General features: G+C 58.0%; 1 protein-coding gene across 1 annotated transcript; it reads left to right on the forward strand.

Annotated features, from left to right (window-relative positions):
• The first annotated feature begins 1533 nt into the window (after window positions 1-1533).
• LOC132249518 (butyrophilin subfamily 1 member A1-like) lies at window positions 1534-23020 on the forward strand. The gene is made up of 9 exons (XM_059724816.1): window positions 1534-1639; window positions 3139-3486; window positions 6890-7171; window positions 11612-11719; window positions 15336-15356; window positions 16475-16495; window positions 17186-17212; window positions 22128-22669; window positions 23006-23020. Exons 1-9 carry the CDS (start codon window positions 1534-1536, stop codon window positions 23018-23020), a joined length of 1470 nt encoding a protein of 489 aa, XP_059580799.1.
• The last annotated feature ends 3530 nt before the right edge of the window (window positions 23021-26550 follow it).

The raw sequence follows: 26550 nt of genomic DNA on the forward strand, positions 1-26550 counted from the left end.
AATGAGGGGCAAGACAAGTCTCACAATGGGATTGTAGAGAGGGAACAACTACAGGCAGACCTGGACAGGTTGGACAAATGGGCACAAAACAACAGAATGCAATTCAACAAGGAGAAATGCAAAGTGCTGCACCTAGGGAGGAAAAATGTCCAGCACACCTACAGCCTAGGAAATGACCTGCTCGGTGGCATGGAAGTGGAAAGGGATCTCGGAGTCCTAGTGGAGTCCAAGTTGAACATGAGACGGTAGTGTGACAAAGTCATCAGCAAAGCTAATGGCACTTTATCGATAAGCAGGTGCATGAAAAATAGATCCAAGGAGGTGATGCTGCCTCTCTATCGGGCGCTGGTCAGACCGCAGTTGGAGTACTGCATCCAGTTTTGGGTGCCACACTTCAAGAGGGATGTGGATAACCTGGAGAGGGTCCAGAGAAGGGCCCCACACGTGGTTAAGGGCTTGCAGGCCAAGCCCTACGAGGAGAGACTGGGGCACCTGGACCTCTTCAGCCTCCACAAGAAAAGGTTGAGAGGTGACCTTGTGGCTGCCTATAAATTCATCATGGGGGTGCAGAGGGGAATTGGTGAGGCTTTACTCACCATGGTGCCCCTCAGAGTTACAAGAAATAATGGCCACAAGCTAGCAGAGAGCAGATTTAGATTGGACATTAGGAGGAACTTCTTCCCAGTTCGAGTGGCCAAGGTCTGGAACAGGCTCCCAAGGGAGGTGGTGCTCTCCCCTACCCTGGGGGTCTTCAAGAGGAGGTTAGATGAGTATCTAGCTGGGGTCATCTAGACCCAGCACTCTTTCCTGCTTATGCAGGGGGTCGGACTCGATGATCTATTGAGGTCCCTTCCGACCCTAACATCTATGAATCTATGGTGTCTAGACAGAGCAGAACGGAGAGCTGGTGTCAGCCCTGAATGGATCCGGGACTCGTGCAACCCATTCTTGCCATGGCCGGGGATGTGCTCAGTCTGACATCCCTCTGCTCAGAGGGACTGGACCAAGAGCCCCACAGTCCAGAGAGGGGTTGGGCGTGAGCAGGCAGCTCCCCATATGTGGGACCCAGAGGCCCCAAGGGCCAGCTCTACCCGCTGTGCCCTCGGGGTGGAGGGCAGGTCTGCTCCCAGGGAGATCCCCTGCCAGGGATGGGCACCGCAGGGACAGGGGCACTTCTTCCCTCTGGGGACTTCGCTGTCTCTGTTTCTGTGCTGTTCTGGATGGGCAGGGGAGGGGCTGTGGTGGGAAGGGGGTGAGTGTTTTTATCTCACACGTGGAGTCCCGGCCTGCCCTGCTCCCTCCAGCTTCCCCCAGCGCTGTGTAGCTCCAGGGTAGCTCAGGGGCGCAGATGCTCATATGTGCCATCTCCTGCTGTGGGTGCGCCTTGCTGCTGTGTGACACTGCCCAGGTTGGTGCCTCTGGAGAGCCCCTTCCCTTTGCACCATCCCACCTGCTGCCCTGGCACCGGGGTCACAGCCCTGGGCATACTCAGGCTGGGTTTGTGCTTTTCTCTGCTGCACAGACCACACCACCATGAAAAGGGAGGTTTCCTTGTTCTGCTTCAGCCCCTCAGCGAGCCCCTCTCTGCCCGGCTGCATCGCTCTCCTCATCGCTCTCCAGGTTCACCGTCTGGTGGCAGGTAGGACCCCTGCTTCCTCGTGGCATTTGCTGCTTGCTCTCATGCAGAGATCCATTGCCCGGGGCTCCCTACACAGTCAGAGATGTGATCCCATCACCCCCTCCCACAGCCATCCCCCTGGACCCGGCACAGCCCAGGGCAGGCACGGAGCTTCCTTCTCGCAGCCTCCCTGCAGGCCTGTGCCAGCCCCGCTCCTGCACCTGTCATCTCTGCTTCACCCTCCTCCCGGAGCCAGCCCAGCCCGGCCTCTTCCCTCCCCTCCTACCCCATCCCCACTGCTGGTTAGAGACCTTGTCCATGGCATCTCCTACCACTGGGGCACTTTCCCTTGTCCCTAGTCATGCCTCCAGTTCAGTCTGCGATGAGCCTGTTGCAGGCACTGAGTTCAGGTCTCAGGTCAGTCTCTCTCCCTTGGCTACGGGGTGTCAGCCACAGCAGTCTGGAGTCAGGCAGAAGGCAGGGCAGGGCGGCTCCTTGGATCAGTGGCTCACAACCTGTTTAGACTCACAGCTCACTTGTTAGACTCAAGGCACACCTTGAAAAATGCCAGCTCTTTGCATTCACTCATTTCTTGACTATGGAAAAATAATAGAGCAATTCCTCTCTTCTAGAGAATCTTCTGTTGCAGAAGCATGTAGCTGAAGTGGTTAGTCTCTGGGGGCATTTTTACACATGTGCCAGATGCAGTGCTGGGTACGTTTAATTAGCAGCCCACACTAATGAGAAGCGCCCAGTGCTGCATTGGGTGCAGTTGTATAAGTGGCACAGCACGTGTCAGCACTGAGAAAATGGTGGTAGTGCGCTTTGAACTAAAGCACGTCAAATGTGTTTTAGTTTAAAGCACACAGTCCACTATTTTCTCAGTGCTGATGTGCAGTACACCACTTGTACAACTGCCCCTGTAAGAGCTCTGGGTAGATTAATTATGTACTCCAGCAGACTCAATTAATCAAGTGTGCTCCAACATGCTGTGTTTCCAGCATGACAGAGAAGACTCACGGTCTGTGTATCAATGCCCTAAAGTACCACCTTGCCCTCCCTTTTGTCTGCCTTTGCTGCTAACCATTTGTCTCTCCTGGATTTACAAGGGCCCCTTTCCCTGGTCTCTGACTCAGCAAACTAAATTCCTGGCTGGGATGCATAGTGCAATGCAGCCAGCGGGCAGGGCCTGAGACTCTTCCCTGAGCCCTGTGGGCTGAGGTGCGGCGGGAAGACCCAGGCCTGTTCCTCCTCCAACATATACCTGCCCCGTCCTGTCCATGCATGTGCAGGGCCCTGTCCCTTCTCCTTTGTCACTGCTGGGCCCAGGGCCAGAGAGCTGCCCCACTGCAGAGGGAGGCCGAGGGAGGCCATGCTGTCCTCTGCCCGCTCCAGCCAGGCTGCTCTGCATGCGTGTTTGCCTGTGTCCACATTTATGTAATGCTGCCGTTGAAGCTGCATTGACAGAGTTCATGGCTTCTGTCCAGTTTAATTTCCCTCTGGTCTTGCACTCTCCCCAGCCCAGTTCAGAGTGATTGGACCGGACCAGCCAGTTGTTGCCTCTGTGGGAGCAGTCGCAGTCCTTCCTTGCCGCCTCTCCCCTGCGACGAGCGCGGAGAGCATGGAGGTGCGGTGGTTTCGGTCCCGGGTCTCTTCAGTGGTGCACTTGTACCGGGGAGGTCGGGATCAGCCTGGAAAGCAGATGCAGGAGTATCTCGGGAGGACTCAGCTCCTGAAGCACAACATCACGTCTGGGAGCGTCTCCCTAAGAATACAGGGGGTGCGACCCTCCGACCACGGGCAGTACACCTGCTTCGTCCAGGCCGGTGTCTCCTATGAAGAAGCTCTGCTGGAGCTGCAGGTGACAGGTGGGTAGCTCCTGTTACGGTCTGGGCCTGCCCATAGTGCACTGAATGGGGCTGGAGGGCTTAACGGGAGCAGGTGATAGTTCACTTGTCAGTCCCCAGAGTCCCATCTCTGCCTCCACGTCCTGCAGTGTGCGCTCCCTGAGAGAGGAGGGGGATTTATTTCCTGAGAGCAGCCCGGGAGGGTTTTCCATTCTCATCCTGACCTCAGGGTAGCCTGTGGTCTGTCGAGGGCTGGAGCACGCTGGGGCAGGACCGTGGGGCTGGGGCAGAAGGTTTCAGTTTGACAGACTTATTAACACTTAATTTCATTAACATGTCATATGTACTGTTGGTGGTAGGGGGATGCTGTAGCTGTGGTCCAGGAACAATGCGAGAGGCAAGGATTTTTTTGATTGATATCTTTCATGGCTATATTGATCTTTATGCAATTGTGATTATATTGGATATATTTTGATATTTGTACATATGTTGGATATATTGATTTTGATGTGATTTTTCATATATTGATTTTGAGGTGAGAGGCCAACCCCTGTCTCTGGCATAACAATACATAGCCCCTCTCTTAGATAAAGTGAGCTGTGGGGAGTGTGGGGACTTTTCATGTGTATGGATGCAGACACAAGTGTCCTAATCCCTGCATAGAGTGTTTTACTGGATTTTCTCTCCAGTCTCCAGCCCTGCTGTAATATGGGTGAAATACTGGGGGCTCTGGCCTTTGCACCCTGTCTTGCTAATCGTCAGCCAGTTCACATGCTGGTAGCTGTGCCCAGGGGATGTTTGCTGGTCTCCTCGCTTGTCACCTTTTCTGTATGATTCAAAAGGATACGCTGAGAGAAATGCAGTGTGTTTATTAGTGTTAAGATAACACAGCTAATCTAGAGACCAACCAGGACTCTCCTTACACCAGTAGCTGTAGCCTGGGCCAAGGCTGTTGGAGCAAAGGCCAGTTCATCTCTCCCCTTCAGTGCCTGCTGGGTGTATTTTCATGCCATTCATCACACCTTGTCAGGTCACGGCCAACCCTGGATGCAGCCCAGACCGAGCCCCCAGCCTCTTTCAGAATAAGCTCAGAGGAACATTGCACACAGGCAGAGTCACCGGTACAACCTGGGCATGGACGTGCTGGACGTGTCTCGGCTGCTGGGCCTCACTGCCTGTCCTTTGCTCATCCTGCCTGGCCTTTGGTGACGGGCTGAGCCCCGCCAGGCCTGACACACAGCTCAGACCAGCGCATCTCTGAGTTTGGAGCTGAGAACTGGAAAGCTATCCGTGCTTCCTTGTGTAGCACCCCCATCTCACCTCTGCCCAGGCATCTAGGGGAGTTTCCCAGGGTGACAGCCTGAATGACCTTCCTGCCAGAAAGAAAGAAGAGAAAGAAAGATGGATGGAGACTGAGGGAGCACACTGAGCTCCTGGTTTGGGGGAGGGCACGTGTGGGGGCACTTGGCCCCGAGCATCAGCGAAAGAATGGGGGACTCTGGTGCGTGGATACTGGTGGCAAGTCTGGGCTGTGCTGGAAGGGAATGGCACAGACAGGGACCCCAGGATCAGGGAAAGGTGGGGATGTTGCAGAAAATTCTTCATTGCACCTGGTTGGATAGGGCACAACAATTGGGGCCTACGTGGGAGAATACAGGAGCACCCTGCCCCGCCGGGGTGTACAGGACTTAGGCCACAGAAGTGGTGAAGTGCCTGAGCCCCATCCAGTCTCTCCCCTTCCAGCCGGCTCCTCTCCCTGGGCAGGGGAAGCACCAGGGAGTGGACAGAGGAATGGCTATACCATGCTAACGGAGGGAGGGACTTAGCACTCAGGGGCACACCTCTCAGATCTGCTGGAAGTGGAAGCTAAATCAGTGTACCTCAAACCCACGTGGGTAACGTTCATACAGAACAGCCTGATGAGCTACAACTTGCTAGGTGTAAAAGCGAGTGTAAAAGGGTTCGTGGAGCCGAGAAGAGCCAAGAGCTGTGGCTTGTAGCCCATGGGGGGAGGTCTCATCTGGGGCTCGGGTTCAGAGCTTGCTCATGACCCTCGTGGGGTCTGGCCTAGATTCATAGGACACTATTTGTTATCGAAGCCCTATTTAAAATCAGCAGGTATTTTAATTCAGCCAATCAGAAACCACCTTCTAACATGTCAGATGTATGGTGAGATGCACCAAAACCCATGGGATCTCATGTGCTCTCGTATGAGTTGATCAGCATCACACAGTGAATGCATTGGGAAGCTGCGCTGCCCTCGCACTGCATGAGAGTCCGGATCTGTGCCAGGCGCTGGGTTGGATCCCGTGTAATCAGGCATGCTCGGTGCAGGGCACAGGGCTGCGGCTGGGGGTGAGAGCACCCACGGAGATGGACGGAGCAGGTCACCCCCTTTAAGCTCTTGCTCCAGGCTGTGTTCATGTCCCAGGGGCTCTCGCACAGCTGAGAACAGCACATTGATGTGGGGGGGCCACATTGCACCTCCCTGGGCCTCCTGTCCTGCACATCGACATGGAGCTCCCCTGGCTTAGATACCAGCTCCCAACCGGGGGGCAAGGACTCTGCATCTCCCCACTCCTGTGCCTCTCTAGATCACTGCCCGTTTCTAGTCCACCCCTCCTCCCCCTCCAGCAAAAGACAGTCACAAGCAGTGTGTAAGTGCAGCTTGTGCAGCTGGGCAAGTGGGGTTTGGGGGCTTCAAGTGAAATAGGAGCCAGGGTCCAGCCCTGTGAGTGTAGTGAAGGGAACAGGCCTCCCAGACAGCACGGGGCCCATTCTCCAGTGTTTATCCCATAGCTTGCTCTGCTGAGGGTCCTGAGCAGGCTCCTTCCTGAAGGTCAGAGCTGTTGATGGAGCAGGAGGGACTGGGATTTCCAAGGCCAAAAAGGCATTTTGCAGTCCACGACCCTTAGATATGAACAGGAGTTGAGTACTCACATCCCAGCGGTGGTGCTGGGCAATTCCCCCGTACGTCTAGAGCAGTTGTGTCAGATTATGGACTGTGGGTGAATCCCGCCTGTGGAGCAGAAGTGTTCAGCCTGTGGGGCTTATAGAGGGGCTGGGGATTCAGGCAATGGACAAGTGGGGATGGGGCCTGCTGCCAAAATCGGGGGCATGGAGCCCTATTGGTGGTGTGTGTCAGCGGTGGGGTGTGAGCAACTGGGTTGAACAGCACGTGTCCATGGCAGGGGTTAAGTCTCACCACTGCTCGCCCCACCACTGCCATTACCTGTAGCACGGTGACTGCTGCTGCCATTTACCCTACCACCACCACTGGTTGCACCACTGCCACTGCCACTGCCCCCGTGCTGTGCCCAGACCCAGCCTGCAAGGATCCTTGCAGTCAGCATCTGGCCCAGGGGGTGGGTGAGTTTGAAGCCCTGGTCTAGACCTAACGCAGGATTTGTCTGTTCCTCTCCAGCACTGGGCTCTGACCCCCACGTCTCTGCTGAGGGTCACCAGGACGGAGGGATCCGGATGGTGTGTCGATCGGCTGGGTGGTACCCAGAGCCCGAGGTGCAGTGGAGAGATCACCGTGGGCAGCCGTTACCACCCGCCTCTGAGAAGGTGTTCAGACACACTGCCGGGCTGTTTCACACGGAGGTTTCTGTTGTGATCATGGCAGAGTCGAACCAGAACGTGACCTGTGCTGTCAGGAGCCTGTTCCTGCACCAGGAGAAAACAGCCACCATCAGTATTGCAGGTCAGTGCCTGCCACGCCGTGAGCACGGCGTTGGGGTGGGAGGGTGATCACTGCTCACGTGTCGGACATGTAGGGAGCCGTTTCCCCGGGCAGCACAACAGCCCGTCTGTGCTGCGCTCAGCAGGGCTTACGGGGACACGGGAGTTTGCAGTGACACCGACACCAGGACTCAGGCCAAGCGCCCTGTGGCTGAGCCGAGAGCTGGGCCCGGGTGAGCCAGGTGGGGCCAGGCAGTGAGTCCTGCCCAAGGTTTGCAAATGCCACTTAGGACTGGGGGTGCCTCCGCTTTGGGCACCCAGCTGAGACCTGAGGGAGCCTGGTGTTCAAAGGCAGGTGCTCAGCACGGCTCCACTCCCAGACCCTCGGGGGTGTCCCAGGCTGAGTGCCCAGAGTCACTGGGCACTGCCGCTGCTGTCGGGAACTGCACAAAACATGAAAGTCCAGAGCATGAATCCTGAACTTGGAGTAGCTGGAATTAGAAATGAGGTATGACGTGTGAGCAGGGCAGGACAAAGCCTAGGACACACTCCCCTGGACTGGCCTCGGTCCTTCCTCTCTGGGTGTGCTCGGTTCCAGCCGGGAGGTGCTTTTCAATGACAGGCTTTAGCCAAGCGCTGGTATTGCTGTAGTCAGACCTGCATGACTGGGCTCAGGGCAGGGGAAACCAGGTCATCCATAACATCCTGTATGTTAAAGGGATCAGATTAGACTCTCCACAGACACCTGAACCCCTCCCTGGTGCCTGTGTGCGCTCTGGCTTTTCCTTGCAGAGCCCCACGGTGCACACAGGGTCTCTGGGTGCACAAGGAGACTCAGGGGTGCAGCTCCCTGGGTGCGCAGTGGCATCATGGTCACTCATGCAAGAATCCCATAGTTCCCAGTTCCTGGTGAGAGGCTGTAGTTCCCAGTGCCTGCTCAAGGTCTAATCAAACACCACATTTGAGGTCAGGAAGGAATTTTCCCCTGTGACATTAATGGTGCAGACCATGGGGGGACGGGTCGCCTGCCTCTGTAGCAGAGGGAGTGGGGGGAGGCAGAGGGCGTTGTCACCAGATTTGCCCGTCACTTTGGGCTGTGCTCATTTATTAGGGATACGCTTCTGGGTTCTCTGTAATTCTATCAATGTGCTGCTTGTGTTACTTGTGTTTCTGTACGGAGCTGTCTCTCTCCCTTCTGCAAGTCCTCACCCCCAATGGACCTATCTTGCAGGACTCAGTTTCAGTGGGGCTGGGTTCCTCCAGCCACCAAATCAGTCAAATACACACACACACACACGCACACGCACACACACTAAAGTGACACGCCTGACCCGGCCCGGTTCATCAGCACGTACAGGCTGACACCCTCATGTGCCAGGAATCAGTTAGTCAAGGTAACAACACACTGCAGTCAGACACGAGCACACAGGTGAACAGAAGACCTCTGCATCCGGCTGGGTGTCCAGCTGACACCCTCGTGGGCCAGCATTCAGTTCCTTGGGGCACGTCTGACCCAAACTGGGTCAATCAGCCTGTACACGCTGATCCCCTTCTGTGTCTCCAACTCAGCACGTCCCAGTCTTTTGCCCTAACTGTCCTAGCAGTGGTAGCCTCTTGATGAGTGGACCCCACAGTATTTTGGGGCTTCACAGGGATCTTTGGCTTAGGTAAAAGAAGCGTTGCTGCAGAGCTTAACTAATACAATTCAGGTTGAGAAAGCTATGCCTAGAGAGAAAGAGAGTGAGAACGAGAGCTGGGATCTTCCCGTCCCAAGGCACTCGGGTGGTTTGTTGGCAGGCAAAATTCCCAGCATGATCCTTGAAGGTTAAACAGGCGATGGAAAGAGAGGATCTGTTTCTCCCAGCTTCTCGAGAACAACAGCGGACGGTGTCACAGAGATTTCTCTCTCTTTAATTACACTGTTTGCTGCTTTACACCTTTCTTATACCCTTAGTCCAGCCTCTTGAAGGCACTCTTTTAGTTGTGGAAATCAAGAGGGTCGCAAGCCATAACTGACAGGGAAAATCCTGTTACAGGAACAGTTTCAATGTACATGAATTACCTTTTCCAGTGACAAGGGGTTATCTGGTTTGGAACATCTCAAGAAATGGATTAACAACCAGGAAAAACATAAGGTTTTAAGGAGTAACCAGACACCTAGGAGCCAGCTTGAAATGATTATGAATACAGAAGTAAACTGGAAGGGATACCACGGTGTTTTTCTCAGCCGGCCTAGCTATGCTTGCACTGTAGGGTTTTGTATTTTACCCGTTGTGAACAAGCCTCAGCTTAGCATGAATTTCCGATCTTACCATAGTCTTCTAACAGACTTAAGGGCATTACTTGAAGTGCTGATAAACTTTGAGGGGAGGACTTCCACCAGTCATCCTGGGAAAAATAGGACAGCATTTGTGGCCAGGGCTCCAATAGGTTGAACATTGTGATGAACCCTGAACCATTGTTCAAACGTTGCCTGTACCCGCTCTGACTCGGTCTCTTGCCTCAGCGTTCCCTACCCCGGCAACCGAGATCCAGTCAATCAAGTTTAAAAAGGCCTCCCATACTGGGACCGGGAATGTATGGCCTGAGATGCCTATTACATTTTTGTTCTGCTTGGTTGTGGTTCGGTGAGGTGTGAGGAGGGGGAAGAAAAAGTCCTTTGTAAGTCCAGCAAGCTGGGTGCCCGGGCTCCCTCGGGAACACAGAGCTGACAGGTAACAGCACGGCTCTCTTCCTTGGGTCTCTGAAGTGTATTTAGCAACCTTGCAGTGGCAGGATGTAGAGAGTGTCCTTGTCCCCTGCTGTATTTATGTCAGGTGAGGCTGTTCTTGGTGTCCTTGGCTGTGTGTCTTTTACCTGTGCGAGAGGGTCGTTTGTGCAGTGTTTGGAACAGGCTAGACAAGCGCGTGTGGGATGGTCGGGGTAGGGACGATCCTGCCTTGAGCAGGGGCTTGGACTAGATGAGACCCTCTGAGGTGCCTTCCAGCCCTACTTCTTGTGATTACAGAGACTCATGTAATTCTATTTCCTGTCAAATCCCCTAATAATAATTGTTGCCCTTACTGTGTGGTCACAACTAGACTGACATGGGGATAGCAAAGACACGGGGTCCATGCAGCACTGTTCATCTCGCGGCCTCTGGTTGCTGCAGCTGCTGAGATCAGCGCACGGGTCACAGGGAGCACGAAGGCCCTCACCAGTGCATCGGGCTGGAGGCTCAGAGAGGAGACCTGGGCTCTGAGTGCCCCGACTCGCTCTGTGCAGGTCCAGAGCACTGGGAGGGGAGGAGAGGAGACACAAACCCGAGATGCAGGACCAGGCTCCCAGGGAGACAGGACAAGGGGCTTCCCATCAGCCTGTGCTGTGAACGCTTCAAACATGGGCAGGGCTCCCAGACTTGCCCCCTCGCTCCCACTGTAGAGCAGCGACTCCCCAGGCATGGCACCGTGCGAGGGGCTCTGGAGCCATACGTGCTGCTTTGGGTTCTGGGGTGCACGTGCAGAGCTTGCACAGCAATCCCAGCATGGGGCCGTGCTGCACCATGCACACATCCCCTGAGGGACCTCACTGCTCCTTGGGACACGTCCCCATGACCCTGCACCTGGGGATGCACTGGCTGCACTGCCCACGCTATGGCTCACCCCCAGACTGCTCCTGGTACCTGCACACACTCTCCTGGGAGGCCTCTGGTGCAAGGTCTGACTTGAATCCAGTTCTACTTTACCCATGAGAGTTAACACGCTCACAGCCCTCAGGAGAGCACTGCGAATGGGTTTGGTGTTGGTCCATTGGTAGCTGCTGGGGTGAGAGAGCAGGAGCAGGAGTCCCCTGAGGGCCACAGCTGGACACGGCCGGCAGAGCCCTGGGAACAAGCTGCTGGGACAGACAAGGGGGCCTGGCTCCCCGGCGGCATTCGCTCGGTGCCTGCAGCGCTGCAGGGGACAGCGTCTGTGGGCTGCATTGACAGCACTCGAGCACCTCAGTCCTGACTGCGCCCCTGGGGTCAGCCCGTGCCACCTGGCACGAGGGGTCACACTGAGATTCAGGACAACCACACACTGGCACAGGGCTCAGTTTTCAGCCTCCGACTGGAGGAACATTGTTTGTCTTTGGTGACCTGCTGGATGAGAAGCCACTTCCCATGCAGGTCCCATGATGCCCTGAGGAAGGGGAGGTCACTATCTCTCTTCCCTCGGGCTGGCAGAGGTTTCTGCATGCAGGGGTTGTGCTGCTGGCTCTGGTTTATTCCTGCAGTGACCACTCTGCTGCCTCAGGGCAGGGGCAGGACAGTGGCTGCATTAGCCAGGCTGGAGCTGGGCTCCCAGTGCGCTAAGCATGAAGCACGGAGGAGCCCCGTCAGCCTGAAATCCATGAGGAGGGTCCCCGGGAAAGCCACTGCTGCCCCCAGCCCTGTGCACTTACTCACGCAGGGCTGCCACGTGAACGCCGCTTTCTCTTGCAGGTCACTTTTTCCCCCGGCTCTCCCCCTGGATGGTGGCTCTGGCTGTGATTGTACCCATCATGTTGGTGGTCATTGTCCTGGCCATTTTCTACTTCTGCCGTGCAAAAGGTAATGTGACAAGGAGGGGAGGGGAGAGCTCCTCTGAGATGGGACAGGACAGGGTGGACGGGTCTCCATCCACTGCTCTGAGAGGAGCTCCAAGCCCCAGGGATGGACTGAAGCTGTGGGAGAAGTCTCTGATCAGGCCAGACCCCACATCTGAGCCAGGAAACGGGCAGCATGGATTCACAGCCCTGCAGCTCAGTGGGGAACCCAACCCGAACCCTGCAGCGAGCGGTCCTGCCAGATCAGTGCTGCTCAGCTGGAAACACGGATGAGGAGGGGGAGCTCTGTGTTGGGCAGCTATGGACGTGTTTGTCCTGATCCCTGCACACACAGAGCCGAATGGAAAGGGCGGTGGGGAGGGAATGGGAGGGGGGAGGGGGAGGTGGTTAGGTAAAAATCCTGTCCTCTGAGGCAGGTAGGGGCTGTGGATGGGCAAAGTGGTGCTGAGGAGAGTCAGCTATTCCCTCCCCAGTGCTAGGGCTGCTCATCCTGAGATCCTCCCACAGGAAGAGGCTGTAGTGCATGTTGGTGTGCTGGTGTGTCCCGTGCACTGTGGGTGCTCCCTGCTGCTTTGCTCCCTGGTCACCAACAGTGGCTATGGGTCAGCAGGGATCTTCCTGTGGCTGGGGGTGGGATCCTAGACCTGCTGATGGCTGAAGTGACCCACTGTCTACAGTTGTTGTAACACAGAAACCGCACTCAGGACCAGCAGGGCCATTCTCAGACAGGGCTGATGCCTGGGCCTGGCTGCTCTCGCCCCAGCTGTGCCGAGCAGTGACTGTCAGACATGACGATGCCTCCGTGTCCTGCCAGACATGTACCCCAGGGCAGGCGCCCCGGGGGACCAGCTCCAAGTGGAGCACCCCAGGCCCATCCCCACCTCCTTCACTAAGCCCAGGCTGACGTGAACAACTGCTGGAAGAAGGCCCCTCTCCCCCATCCCCTTATGGACACGTCTCCTCTTCCCCGGTACCAGTGGCAGGTTCTCCTCTTCATCCTCACAGCTAGGTGCAGGGACTACCCACAAGACCAGGGGTTGGGCTAAGATGGAGCCCACCCTGTATCCAGCCCAGGTCAATGCCTTACTCGTCTGATCCACTTCACCTTCCTCAGCCCTGCACCAGGAGCCAGGGGAGCTGGGTCAGCTCGGGGCATGAGCAAAGAAAGGAGCAGAAAAGGGAGTGGGTCAAAGGGACACAGAAGTGGAAGGGCCCATGTGGGCCCCTGACCCCAGTCCCTTAGCACCACAGGCCGCCACACAATGGACATTAGCCAAAAGGGCCCACGAGACCATCCACCGTGGTCCCTGCCCCCTGCACTGCCACAAAGACCTCTCACCCCGGGGACAGTTTCCCTTAGGGGGAGTATCCTATCCCACCAGGCTGTAAAACCTACTGTCTGCCACAGAGCAGAAGAGAGAAGGGCCCCCAACACCTTGGGCATCTGCAGGGGCCAGGATTTGTTGGGTAAAAGATGTTTGATGTCCCCAGTAAGTGGAACCGACCACCCCACAGTCCTGGCCATCCTGGCCTGGGAGATCATTCCCTTCTTCAGTGCCAGCAGGGACACCAGCCCCTCTGGGCCAGTCTCCCTCTGCTACACCATCACCTTCAGTGACCCCCATGCCACAAGGGCAGGAGTCAGAGGGGACCAGAGAGGGGGGTGGCTCCTTTGGAAGAGACATTTACACCAGGTCCTAGCGGGGATAGGAAAAAGTGGGTCTGTTTGAACCCTGCCGTCGAGCAGGCCAGGCCCAGGCAGCAGGGGTGTGGTGTGCAGGGAAGCTAATGCAAACCTGTCTGTGCCCATCTCCTTATGTGGGAGTACAAACTGGAGAGGGTGAAATCTCACCTCTAACACTTCTCTTCCCCCCCAACCCCCAACTCTGCAATCTACACTGGAAAATGAGAAAGGTGAGTGTCCGAGGCCAGTTTTATGTGCTACCAGGAGGGTGATTTCAGAGACACCACAGGATGAATCTCACCTCTCCCATCCCCTAGCCCAGGCAGTGTGTTCTCCATCCACATTCATGGATCTTCTCCCTCCCCTAGGCCTACCTTGGCTGAGCTCCCTTATGTCCCTCCTGCCTGGTGCTATCTAGAAAAGAGCAATCCAGGCCAGATTTCCTTGACCATCGCCTCGTCCTCTCAACACCTCCAGCCCATGGCTCCATTGCCCCTCTCTGCTGCCCTGTCTGGGTGCTGCATGTGAGGCAGGGCCTGTCCCCATGTGCTGTGTGTGGAGAGGGCAGCACGTGTGGGCAGAGGCCAGATAAGGGAGCTTTATTAGTTGAGGCAGGGTAAAACAAGGGCTGGCATCAGAGACCAGGCTGTCAGGATGGAGAGAGGAGGCTGGATCCTGCACATCCTGAGCAGGGAGGAGCAACTGGGCACGGCTGGGAGGTGCAGACCCAAGGGAGGGAGTAGCTAAGCCTGTGGGGACATGTGATGGTGCCATTTGTGGATAAGAGCTCTCTAGAGGTGCAAGTATGTGCAGGGTCCTACTCGGACTGGGACCTCCTCCTGGGCAGCAGGTGGCTGGGGCTGGGGGACAAATCAGTGCCAGTGTCCGTATCCTCCAGGGCAGACGCTGCTCTCAGCTGTGCTGGGCCAGGGACTTTGTGGGGCTCCACACTCATTCTTGCTCTCTCACTTTGCAGGGGAACACGAGGCAATGAAGGGTAAATGCACTTTACTGGCTTCACTGACGCTCTGACTACATTGGAAATACTGTGAGAGCTGACCTGTGCCCCTGCCCATCTCGAGAGGCCTCGTCACAAGGACAGAGCTGCATGAATGGGCCCAATCCTGGGCACCGTCCAAGGTCTCGCCCTCATTGCAGTGCCTGCCTGGGGCAGCCTGTGCCCTGTGGCCCCTGCTGCCTTCACCGCATGCACAAGCATGGTCAGACCCAGGTGTAGTCACAGCGTGGTCGGCCCCAGATGGACACTCACCAGCAGAGCCAGCGTTGGCCTGTGGGGTCTGGGCAGAGGGCAAGGCGTGGGCCCCTCCCTGTGCCACCCCACGCTGGGCCATCGTCACTGATGTAGCCCAGGGGCCCACAGGCTGCAGTCATGGGTGACTGGTGCTAGGACCATCCAGCTCACCCATCTGCCTTCTCCCCTGGGACCTCAGGGCCCGTGCTGTAAACTCCTGAGTCCTGGGACCTCACGCACCAGCTGCCTGTTCCCAGAGACCAGGACTGCCTCTTCGGTCTCTGCCCCTCTGCCCCTCTCCTCCCCTCTGGGGAAAGGATTAAGCAAAGCCTTTCCCCAGAGCCCACCAAAGCGGCGGCTTTCTGGGCCATGGGACAGGGAGAGCCCGGGTGCACACAGACCGGCCGTGCACAGATGACCTGAACACACCTTATCTAGCTCAGTGTCGACCTGCAGAGCTGGGATTGAGGTAGCTTTTGAACACAAGGCATTGCTCTTCCTCCCAGCTGTGCAGTTTATATAAACCTATCCCCAAAAAGTCCTTGCCGCTAGCATGTTGCTTACCCAGATGGCAACTTGCTTCCAGCTTCTGCACTGGCAGACAGGGAGATGCTGCCCTTGTCTGGGTGGGACCAGGGAGTTTGCTGGTCTCCGCATTAATTCTTGTTCTTTCTCCCCTCACAGCGGAGTACAAGGCAGTGGAAGGTAAGTGCCCTTTACTAGGTTTGCTGACCCCCTGCCCACATTGAAAACACCTGGAAAACCAACCACATGTCTCCCCATCTCCAGAGACCTCCTAGCAAGGACAGATCTGTATGAATGGGCCCAATCCTGAGTGTGCTGCAGGGCCCTGGCCATGTCTGCAGTGCCTTACAGGTGCAGACCTGGGCACCGTGACCCCTGTTGCCTTCCCCACACAGCACAAGCAGAGTCAGACCCACGTGCTGTCATGGGATCATAAATCCCCTCCTGCACACTCAGCAGCGGAGCCAATGTCAGATGCATGGGGCCTGGGCAAGGCCAAATGCAGGCCCAGCCCCTGCCACCAAATGTGGGGTCCCTGTCACTGGTATAGACCAGGGGCTCCATAGTCTGGAAACAAGGGAAATGACCCTCTTCACTCCCTCTGTACCCATCCTGCTCCCTCCAGTGCCGTGATGGCCCCAAGTCATTACCTCCAGCTCAGGGGCTCAAGGCACCGGCACGTGGTGCAGTCTGTGTAGCATCCTCTTCTGAGTGCTGGACCTCACCCTCTACGGCCTCAGCCCGGGGATGAGGACAGACCGCTCAGACTGTAAGCCTTAAGGCTTAAGCAAGGCCTTTCCCCTGCACCCACCAAGGTGGCAGCTCTCTCGGAGGCCCTGTGCTTCTTCAGGGCCACAGGACAGGGAGAGCCTGGGTGAACACAGACAGGCCTCGCATAAAGGAGTGAACACACATGGTCTAGTTCTGTGTCGAGTTCAGTCCTCCGTGGTGTTAGAGTGATGTTGTAGCCTTGATGGTCCAGGAGTCATGCAAGAGGCGAGGAATTTCGGGGGTGGTATCTTTTATTGGACCAACTGCATGTCTGGGACTGCGTTAGACAAGTTTTGAACACAAGGCATTGCTCTTCTGGTCTCCTTTCTCCCAGCTGTGCAGTTCATCCAATAAAAGATATTACTCCGCCAACAAAAACTGCTGCTTGTGCACTTCTGCCTTAAACCCCTGGATGCCAACCTGCTCCTGGCTCTGTCCTGTCTGACAGGGGCTGCTGCCCTTATCTGGGATGGGCCAGGGGAGTCTGTGGTGCTCCACATTAATTCTTGTTTTCTCTCACTTTGCAGCAAGATACAAGACAGTGGGAAGTAAGTGACTTTTTACTGCCTCTACCAACACCGGCATAGTTGAAAACACCTTGGAAATCAAACTGTTCCCTCCCCTGGTTGCCTGTGGTCCCTGAGGAGGAGACTGTACCCTGACACCCCTGCCCCGACACCCCACCTGCGAAATTAGCAGGTGGCAGCGGGCACAGGTGCGGGTTACTCTGCTCCGTGCCAGCTGAGCACTACCTGCACCCGGGCATTGCTCACGTGTGCAGTCAGAGCCAGCTCCTGCCCATCTGCCCCATCTACACAAAAGGGCTGGAGCAGGGGGAGGGTCTGCCCGTTGTCCAGTTCTGCCTCCCTTGCTCCTGTGAGTAACTCCCCCGGGGCAGCCCCACTGGCTCCTAGGACCGGGGTGGGAGAGCATCACAGTCCAGGGGCTGGAGAAGAGAGACCCTAACTCTGGCCTGGGGACCCGATCCTGCCACCTGCACCAGGCAGCATTCCTGCTGAAGCCAGCACTGGCTGTCTGTCGTGCGGGGGCAGCTTTGTCAGTGAGGATCATGGCGACTGACTGACCTGTTTTCATTTTCCTTCCCTCTGTTCTTCCCCGGGACGCTCCGCCAGAGCTGGGAAAGTGCTGGTTTTGTTCTCTGCAATGTCTTGTTCACTGATACGTGTCCCGTGGGGTTTGTGCTTGTGTGTCTGACCTCTGGTTTCTGGCTTTTTCAGGACTCACCAAAGCCCAGAGACATGCAGGTGAGTGAAGCCGACCCATTCTTTTGGCCTCCTGGCCCCATCTCCCCTGGTGTGTTGGCTCCGCGCTCTGCCCCTGACTCCCGGGGTGCTGCCTGGCAGGGTCACGGGTGCAAGGAGACAGAAAGTTGCCCCGAGCCCCCAGGGCTGGGCTTTGGGGAAATGCTGGGCCTCAGACCCCGGTGCAGCTGCCCTCCCTGGCGGCTCTGCTGCCTCCTGCTAGTGAGATGCTGAGCTGCTCCCTGCTGACCCCGGCCCTGGAAACGCTCCTCCCTCTGTGTGTGATGCAGTGGCAGGTACAGCATGGAGGACAGGGCACGGCTGGATGCCCTCAGGGGGTGGTGGGGTGAGGAGCAGGGTATCCAAACCTCACCCACCAGAGCTGTGAGCTCCCCTCCAAGGGAGAGAGGAGCTGTGTCCCCCGCCAGGACCCAAAGCCGTGCCTCCCCCTGCTCAGCTCCCAGGGCTCTGGCTGCACCCTGGAGAAGGCAGGGGTGCAGGGGCAGGCCCGTGTGTGCAGGGGCAGGCAGCAGTGTCTGGGGCATTGGGGCAGCACAGCATCCATGGGTGTCCATGTCAGATCCCTGCCAGGTGCTGGCACCGTGACTCCGTGTGATGTGAGAAGCAAAGTGCTGCTCAGCATCAGTGCATGTGGCAGGATCTGGCCCTCAGTGTGCAGCTGTTTATCCCAGCAGTGCCAGGAGATCCCAGCTGAGACCAGGCCCTGCGTGCTTGGAGCTGCCGGGACAAGGAGTAGGAGACAACCCTGCCCTGCCTGGTGGCTTCTCATCTAAAGGGACAAGACAGACAAGGGCAGCCCATGATCCTCTCTCTCCAGCCTGAGGCCCAGGGGACTCCAGGGACTTGCCTAGGGTCACACAGAGAGTCAGTGGCAGAGCAGGGAAGAGACTCCCAATCTCCTGGGTGGTGGCCCTGCACCTGCAGCCCAAGCACCTCCATCCCTGCGTGCAGAGCACAAGAAACCCTCCATCAGGGCAGGGGTGAGCAGGCCGGGGGGGAGTGTCAATCTCAGAGAGAAAGTCGGGTAGCAGAGCCCACATCTCGTGTTCTTGTCACATCCTCTGGGTCTCGGGTCTCCTCCAGCCCTGGGGGCCTTGTCCAGATGCTCTGTACAGGCACTGCCCCTGTGGGGGGGAGTTAACTGGCCCAGGGGTCAGGGATAGAGAGATGGTGCCAGGGAAACTGTTGGGGGCTGGGGTTTGGGGTTGGGCTAAGAGGAGGAGGTTGCTTGTGGCCAGGATCACAGAATCCTAGAAGTCGGGTGGGAAGGGACCTTGTATATCTTCAAGTCAGACCCCCTTTCTGGGCAGGAGGAAAATTGGGCTCAAGTGACCCCAACCAGGTAGGCATGGAGCCACTTCTTAAAGACCCCCAGGGTAGGAGCCTGTACCACTTCCCTTGGAAGTCAGTTCCAGATCCTAGTCGCCCTAACTGTGTAGTTTCTACGGATGTCTAATCTAAACCTACTCTCCAACAACTTGTGGCCGTTATTCCTTGTTATCCCGGGGGGCGCTAGGGGAAACAAGGTCTCCCCCAAACCCTTCTGGTCCCCCCTAGTGAGTTTATAGACGGTCACCAGGTCCCCCCTCAGCCTTCTCTTGTGAAGGCTGAACAGGTTCAGGTCCCGTAGCCTCTCGTTGTAGGGTCTGCCCTGCTGTCCCTGGATAAGGGGGTTTGCTCCAGGCCGAGGAGACAGCCTGGGAGATGGACACAAAGGGAGCATGCCGGGGCAGTGGGATGGGTAAGGGGACAGGGTATGAAGGGGCAGGTGGGCACAGGCAGAGGATAGAGGGTGGGGGCAGGAAAAGTGGCCTAGATGTAGAACCACAACATGACTGATCCGTGGTGCTGGGGGTGGGAGAGAGGAGCCCGGTGGGAGAGAGGATCCCAGTGGGAGGGTTGCTGCCCGAGGGCATACTCCCACGACCAGTTTTGCTGCCTGGGCAGCCCCTGTGGCTGCTTGCTGGGGCTGATCACTGCAGCCATTTCTGGGAGCAGCTGCTGCTGCTTTGGGAACGGCTGCCGGTGCGTCTGGCGGCAGGGGCAGCGATCAGCCTGTGCTTCCAGGGGGCACCGGTGCTCCCGCCTGCCTCGCCTGCCCATCACCTAGGCGGTGAGCGTGGCCGGTCAGAGGGGTGCACCAATGCTCTCGGGGGTGTATGTGTGCCCCCATGCACCTCCTACATGTCACCACTGCCCCTGGCCCTGCTCTGCAGGCTGCTCAGTGGACTGGCCTCAGGCGGCTCCAGGCTGCAAAATGCTGATGCCCAACCTTGGCTCCCAGCACACAGCCTGCTTCTTCCTCCCGGTGTCCCTGCGCTCTCTTTCTCTGATACCCACGTCCTCTCCCAGCTGCAGTCCAGTCTGTGCCCAGCTGCTCCTTTTGCCTTTAGTGCCCAGGGAAACCCCTCTCCTTCTCCCTGAGCTCTTGCTCAGGCCATGTGCGTTGCCTGGGCTTTGGACGCTGGTTTCTGTCACTCCAGGTCCCTCCCTCCCTCCAGGAAGGGTCTTCATGGCTCTTTCCCTGAGGCAGCAGGAAGGGCAGAAAGCAGCCTTCAGCCAAGCCTGGGGTTGCCCAGAGAGCTCAGACACACCAGTGCAAGCACCAGCCCCTCCAGGCAGCAAGAGATGCTGAATAAGATGCCTGGGTCCCTGCAGCGGTTCCCTGCCCAGGGTGGTGCAAACCAGCAGTCAGTGCAGGCCTGACCCACACAGAGCTGAAGCCAAAAAGCTGCTTTCACTTGGGCCTGGTACATATGTGCCTGGGTCTGGGAGGGTCAGTCCAAGCGACCTTATAGGGGCTTCAGTGGTCCAGGTCAGCTCTGTTGCGTGGATGAGCCCTGAGGTCCTCATGGATGGAACAGGCTCTGCAATGAAACCCAGCAAGTCCCACGCCTTACACGTACACAATCACAGAGTCACAGAAAGAAGGACCAGGAGGGACCTGTGAGATCATCGAGTCCGGTCCCCTGTCATGGGCAGGAGGCAATTGGGCTCAAATGAGCTCCACAAGGTTTTTGTCCAGCCTCCTCTTGAACACCTCCAGGGATGGCCACTGTACTACCTCTGCTGGGAGTGTGCTCCAGATTGTAGTTACCCTTACAGAAGAGAAGTTTTTCCCTATGTCTATCCTAATTTTTTCTCACCTAGCTTGTGCCCACTAGACCTTGTCCTCCCGAGCGGTACCTTGCATGCACAAGCCCAGCCTGTCACCATCTCATTGTGGGTCAGATGAGCCTGGACCAGACTGACCATGGGGAGGGCCCGCACTGGATCAGTCTGCATCCAGATCAGGGTGCGAGATCTCTCACCCTGCAGGGACCCCCAGCCCTGCCCTGATCCTGCCTGGTTGTTGAGAGTGAGCAGGGGCTGCGGAAGATGGAGAGCACACACGCTCCCTGGGGATGTGAGCCAGTCCCTGCCAGCACTGTATATGCTGGGCAGCCTGCGCATGGCTGTAGGGGAGCTGTGCAGCTCACAACAGGGGACAAATCCCTCTGGGAGGAGAAGTTGGGCTGGAGAAGTCTCTGTTATTGGCCTGGGTGTTGGGTGGGAGCAGGGGTCGGTGTCCTCAAGTGGGCAAATGTCACAGCAGGTCTGGGGACAGAGCAGGGGGAAGGTGTATTCACACTGGTGCTCTGAACAGACCCCATCCCAGACTGCTCCTCCTCCCCAGCCTGCCCTTGCACAAGTGCTGCACGAGTCTCCTGTGGTTTCCCAGGGCTGCATTTCCACAGGCCCCAAGTGGCCCCGGAGCCCAGGTCCTGTTGGGAGCCATTGGGATTTCTGCTCCTGGGTCACTGCGATGTGTTTGGAAACTGCATCGGGATGTGCAGCTTCTGGCACAATGGAGGCTGGCCAGTGCGGCACCTGGGCCCACGGGACTGGGATTGTGCAGTGCTCTGGGGGCAGACGGCCCCGGTCCCAGCAGTGTCCCAGGTCCTGTGTACACGGGGTGTCCTTGTCCCAGTGCAGTTCCTCCGGTGGAGACCCCCAGAGCAGACACACGGCGGGGGGGCTGGGACATGTCTCTTGTGCAGCTGAGCCCAGAGGTTTGGGGCAGTCAGTGGGGAAATCCCCCTCCCTGCTCGACTGCCCCGGACTCACCAGCAATGGGCCCTGTTCTGCGGTGCTTAGTGCCCCTGTCAGTGCTCCCCCTGCCCTTCCCTCCCCTCCCCACCCCGTGCGCCCAGCCCCATGCATGGCCCTGCCCTGGGCTGGGCTCTGGGGCGGCGCTGGCTGTGGGGTGCCCTGGCTGCAGTCCTGTGCCCACAGGGCTGGGGCATGGGGGTCCCCGCTGGGGCAGAGCAGCCCAGCCTGGGGTGGCAGGGGCAGCACCCACCTGCTGTCGGCAGCACACCCAGTGACCCCGGCCCAGAGCACAGAGACCCCCGGGCCCTGCCCCCTGCCCCCCTGCCACCCCTTCCCCGGGCAGGCTGCTCTGCTGGGCCCCTCTGCTCCCTGCTGTCTCCCAGCCTGGCCCCCTCCCTGCAGCCTCCCTGCCGCCCCCCTCGCCCCCTTCCCAGCAGCGCCCGCGACACCAGCGCAGGGGTTTGGAGCCCACTCCTCTTGCCCCCCCAGGCAGAGCAGCCCCGCTGGGTGTGGGGGAGGGGCAGGGCAGGGACCTGCTGGGATGACATCATCGCATGCCCCTCCCCATCTTGGGGCCTGCCCTGCCCCCACCCCAGTCCCTCCCCCCTTGTGGCTCCAGCGCCCAGGCCGGGAATGCCCCGGGGATGAAGGGGCCGGTGGGGACGTCCCGCTTTCCTGTTCCCCCATTTCCTGTCCCCCCATTTCCCCGCGGGGCGACGGTGGTTTCCCAGCAGGGACCGACCCGCGAGTCCTGGGACGCAGCGAATTCCCCGTGATCGCGGGGACCGCCTGCCCCGGCCCTGACCCGTGACTCTCTCCCCAGTGGACGTGACTCTGGACCCAGGGACGGCTCATCCCAACCTCGTCCTGTCTGAGGATCGGAAATGTGTGAGACACGGAGACACCCGACAGGATCTGCCCGACACCCCCGAGAGATTTGACCCTTGTGTCTGTGTCCTGGGGTCAGAGGGGATCACGGGCGGGAGGCGCTACTGGGAGGTGGAGGTGGGAGACCAGAGACGCTGGACCCTGGGCGTGTGCAGGGAGTCTGTGCACAGGAAGGGGAAGGTCAGATGCTCGCCTGGCAATGGATACTGGGTCGTGTGGCTGCGGGACGGGGGATACAAGGCCCTCACCTCCCCCTCGACTCCCCTCCACGTGCACGTGCGGCCCAGGCGGGTGGGGGTTTTCCTGGACTACGAGGGGGGCGAGGTCTCATTTTACAACGTGACCGACAGGTCCCATCTCTTCACTTTCACTGACACCTTCTCCGGGACTCTGCGCCCTTACTTCAATACTGGTGCCAATGCTGGGGGCACCAACACGGCTCCCCTGACCCTGTGCCCAGTCCCAGCCCAGCCCTGAGGGAATCCCTGTCCCTGCCATGACCCGCGGGGGGCACAGACTGTCCCCTGCCCGCACCCCGACTGCCACCCCTCGGTGCCCCCGGGGTGGGGACAGGGCTGGGGTCTCCATCACAGCACCTGCTTCATGTCCCAATCCCCACGCGCACAGCCTGGGAGGGACCGGCTCCAAGCTCTCGTCCTTCATGTCCAGATCCCTGCCGTCCCCGTGGTTTGTCACTTGGGACTTTGCTTTCCTCTCCCAGCACTGTCCTCCCGCCTCTCCTCTCCTCCCCTCCCTCCACGCCCTGTCCTTTGCTCTCTGCGCCTCCTGCCATAGCGTGTGAGGAGGTGAGCGTGTGCTCGTGAAAGCTGATGCGTCTCCGAGTCCGTGAGCCCAGCGGTGCTCAAGCTTTCTGGTGCGCGAGTCCAGGGCCCCGCACCACATCTAGGGCCACACGTGGGGTTGGACTGCACAGGCGGACCCGGACCCCGTGCACATACATGATGGCTCAGTGCCCCGGGGACAGGGGTGCTTGGGTGGTAGGTTTTGGGGGCAGCATCCCTAGCAGGGTCAGCCTGCTGGAGCCGGGGCAGAGCCACGGTCCCCTGCGTGCGTGCTGTTGTGTCTTATTGTGTTTGCTTGCACTGCCCCTTCCAGGCCAAGGCCCCCGTGGTCAGCATTGCAGGGCTCAGTGGCTTGTGGCAGTTTTGTGGCACTGGTGACTCCATTTTTGCTGCCATGAGGAGCCAGTGGGCATTTGGTGCCTCTCACGCACCAGGACTGGGCATAATAAATGACTGCTAGTTCAACACCGGAGTGAGCAGAGTGTTGTTGCTGAGCTCACAACTAATCACGTGCCCTGCCCGGAGCGTGCAGGCTACAGACCATGGCTCTGCGCTGGCTCCGGAGCAAGCCGCCCGTCCCCCGTGCCCAGCACCTCTGGAGCAGCCCCTGCGCTGCTCTGCCGCGTGCTGGCGGCATGGCTGAGGCAGGGTCTCCTTGGAGAACGGCACAAGCCGTGCAGGCACGGGGGCTGGGAAAGGGAGTCCCCGGCTGACCGGACCCAGCCCGTGGGCCGGACGTCCCCCACCGCTGCGCTACAGCAATAGAAAAGCGGGTCAGCAAGGGGCTTCACTCGGAGAAAAGCAATGGAGCACACAGGTATGAAGTGGTCGAGTGGGTGGTGTGCCTGCACGAGGGAAACGATGGGCTGTCTTGGTAGATCACTACAGGGACGAGGGGTCTTCGGTGTGGGACGGGGGAGCAAAGGGAACAAGACAAGTGTTGGATCCCTCAGCTCGAGCAAGAGGGCCGCCGTGCCGGAGGAGATCCTGCACCGCTGCTCAGCCCCAGCTCGGCCTGGTCTGGACTCCTGGGAGCAGTCTGGGCTCCGTGTTTTAAACAGACACGGGGGAGTTCGAGAGGGGCCAGAGGTGGGGAGGGAAGGCCTTGGAGAGCAAGTCCTCGGAAGAGAGGCTGTGGGAGCTAGAGACTATGAGAGCAGTCTGCAAATCCTTGGAGGGCTCCTCACTCGTCCTGGGCGCCGGCTTGTAGATCTCATTCTTCCCAGGTGCTGAATCCAGCAATCCTGGCCTGAGTCTTGGCAGAAGCTCCGGCTCGTGCTTCTTGCAGCGCCAGCTCTTTTGCCAGTCCCGGCGTGGCTTGGCTCTGCTGTGTCCTTGCACTTCCCTCTCCCTTGCTCTTTCCTGTGTTTTCACACCTGGGCAAAATGCAGCCTCTGGCCTGGATCTGGCCCACACCACGGTTCTTTCCAGCCCATGGACGGGGGCAGTCCAAGCCGTGACACATGCAGCCAGTCCCACCAGCCCTGGGCACACAGCGGGACTGGGGCAGCCACAGCCTTGGTTTTCCTCTGCCCCACTACTGGATATCGGTAATCGAATTGTCGAAGACAGGTATCAATGCACTCAAACACGCCGTCCCAACTGAATCACAGGCACCCTCAGTACAACTCCCCAGCCTCAACCTTGCACTGCAGTGACGTTCAGCAGGAGCACGCAGGAGAACAAGACATCCGCTCTCCGTCACACTGCCAACACAGGAGCCATGGCTGGTGCTGCTGCAGAAAGTCCTGCTCTCTGCCAGCGCCTCCTGGGCAAGAGCAGCTCTCCTCTGCTCCACATGGGTGAGATCTCACAGGCAGGCTGCAGGGTGGATCCTCCCCGCGCGCCGTGGTCCCAATGCCTTCACTTCTCATAGCCTGGCCGAGTTCCCGGGCTGGAGCTCCCTGCCCTCTCCTGCCTAAAAACATGCGTGTGCTCTTGCAAGCAACAACTTTCTGCAAACTTGCCCACTCTACCTCTGCAGGGATCCTGAGCCCTGCTCAAATCCAGCAGCAGCAGTTACAGTTGTATGCGACTTCCCCTAAGAGGTGCCGGGCATGCTTTACACTTCAGACGTGAATAACCAGTTAATGACGTCTTGTAAAGACTTGCCCGATACGTTCATGCAGCGAATGGTGTGATAAAAGCAGGAATAGGCCACAAAGTCATTACACAAGGGATGTGTAGTAGTTCTAGAGCTGTCTCCAGCACACCATTAACTGAATGTGTGGCCAGGCTGACCGGGGCTCCCAGCTTCCAGAGCACTTGGGAGTCCTTGACTCTCCCGTCCCCCCAGGCAGAGAGCCCGATCAGCTGACTGCTGCTCCCCGTGCCGGGCCCGCTGGAGTCAAGGGCCCCGCTGTGCCCGGCAGCTGGGAGCCCCGTCGGCTGCTGAGGCTCCCCGTCCTGGGAGCTTGCTGCTGGCCGGAGCAGGAGGAGCCTGGGATCAGATCGTGCGTGGGCTCCCCTCGCGCTGGCAGTATAGTATGGCGGGGTCTGCTGTTCAGTCCCAGGATCACACGTCCTGCCAGGAAGCGCAGTAGTGGGGATCATACGTCCGATCCCCTCGTGCCTTCAACTGCACATCTGCCAGAGCCGGAGACGCAGGAAGAGAGGAGGGTGGCGTGTGGCTGAAACTCCTGGGTGTGAGGGATATGTGACACTGGTAAGACATATCTTACTTGCGGCCCAGGCTCCAGCACTGAAGGCACCCCTCCACCTGCACGGGCTACTTTCTGCCTTTCAACAGGCAGACGTGACGTGCTTGGCAATGGACTGGTCTGCCATGCCAGACTAGCTGCAGAGGTGGGCAGTCCTCCACCCACCATCGCCACCAAAACCTGCTGCTTGGATAAACGTTTCCAACCAGCCGGAGATCCACTCGGTCCTCGCACAGGAGCCTCCTGCTAACAAGAGACCTAGTCCAAGGGACACGCACCTACTGCCTGTTGTTATAAAGGTTCGGAGCCGAGGGGATCTGCTATTTTATGCTCAGGTGTGTCTTCCTCTGGGCCTTTACAGCAGTCCAGAAAACAGATCACAGGGTAAAGACATGCCCCCCAAGCCTCCGAGTGGGGCAGAAAACAGTAAACTATTCCTACTCCTATTTCTGCTCCTAAAAGGTGCACCAGGAAAGCCCGTATCCCACAAGGGCTAACATGCAGGGATCGCCCCCAAAAAGCAGTTCTCATCTCTCTGAAATATCTTGTCCAGCCTCTCCAACCCTTTCCTTGGCATAACATTAAATGAGGGGACTTTCACGAGGATTGGCAAAGCTAAAAAATATGTTTAAAAAACATTTTAAAATGGAAATACAGTTTTACCTTTAAAGATGCTTGTCCCTCCATAATTACTATGGCCCAAAATAAAGCCATTTTACTTGCAATTCATTCCTCCTCTTTTTTCATCTTCTGTTGTAGCTCCTTATCTAGAACGACACTACCTTGGGGCAGGCCTTTTTCTGCATACATGCGTGTAAAACCCCATGTAAGCTATTTTGCTCTAAAAAGTGCAAAAGAAAGCTTGGAAAGAAAGCAC

This window comes from Alligator mississippiensis, chromosome 1, assembly GCF_030867095.1.
Source record: "Alligator mississippiensis isolate rAllMis1 chromosome 1, rAllMis1, whole genome shotgun sequence".
NCBI lineage: Eukaryota > Metazoa > Chordata > Crocodylia > Alligatoridae > Alligator > Alligator mississippiensis.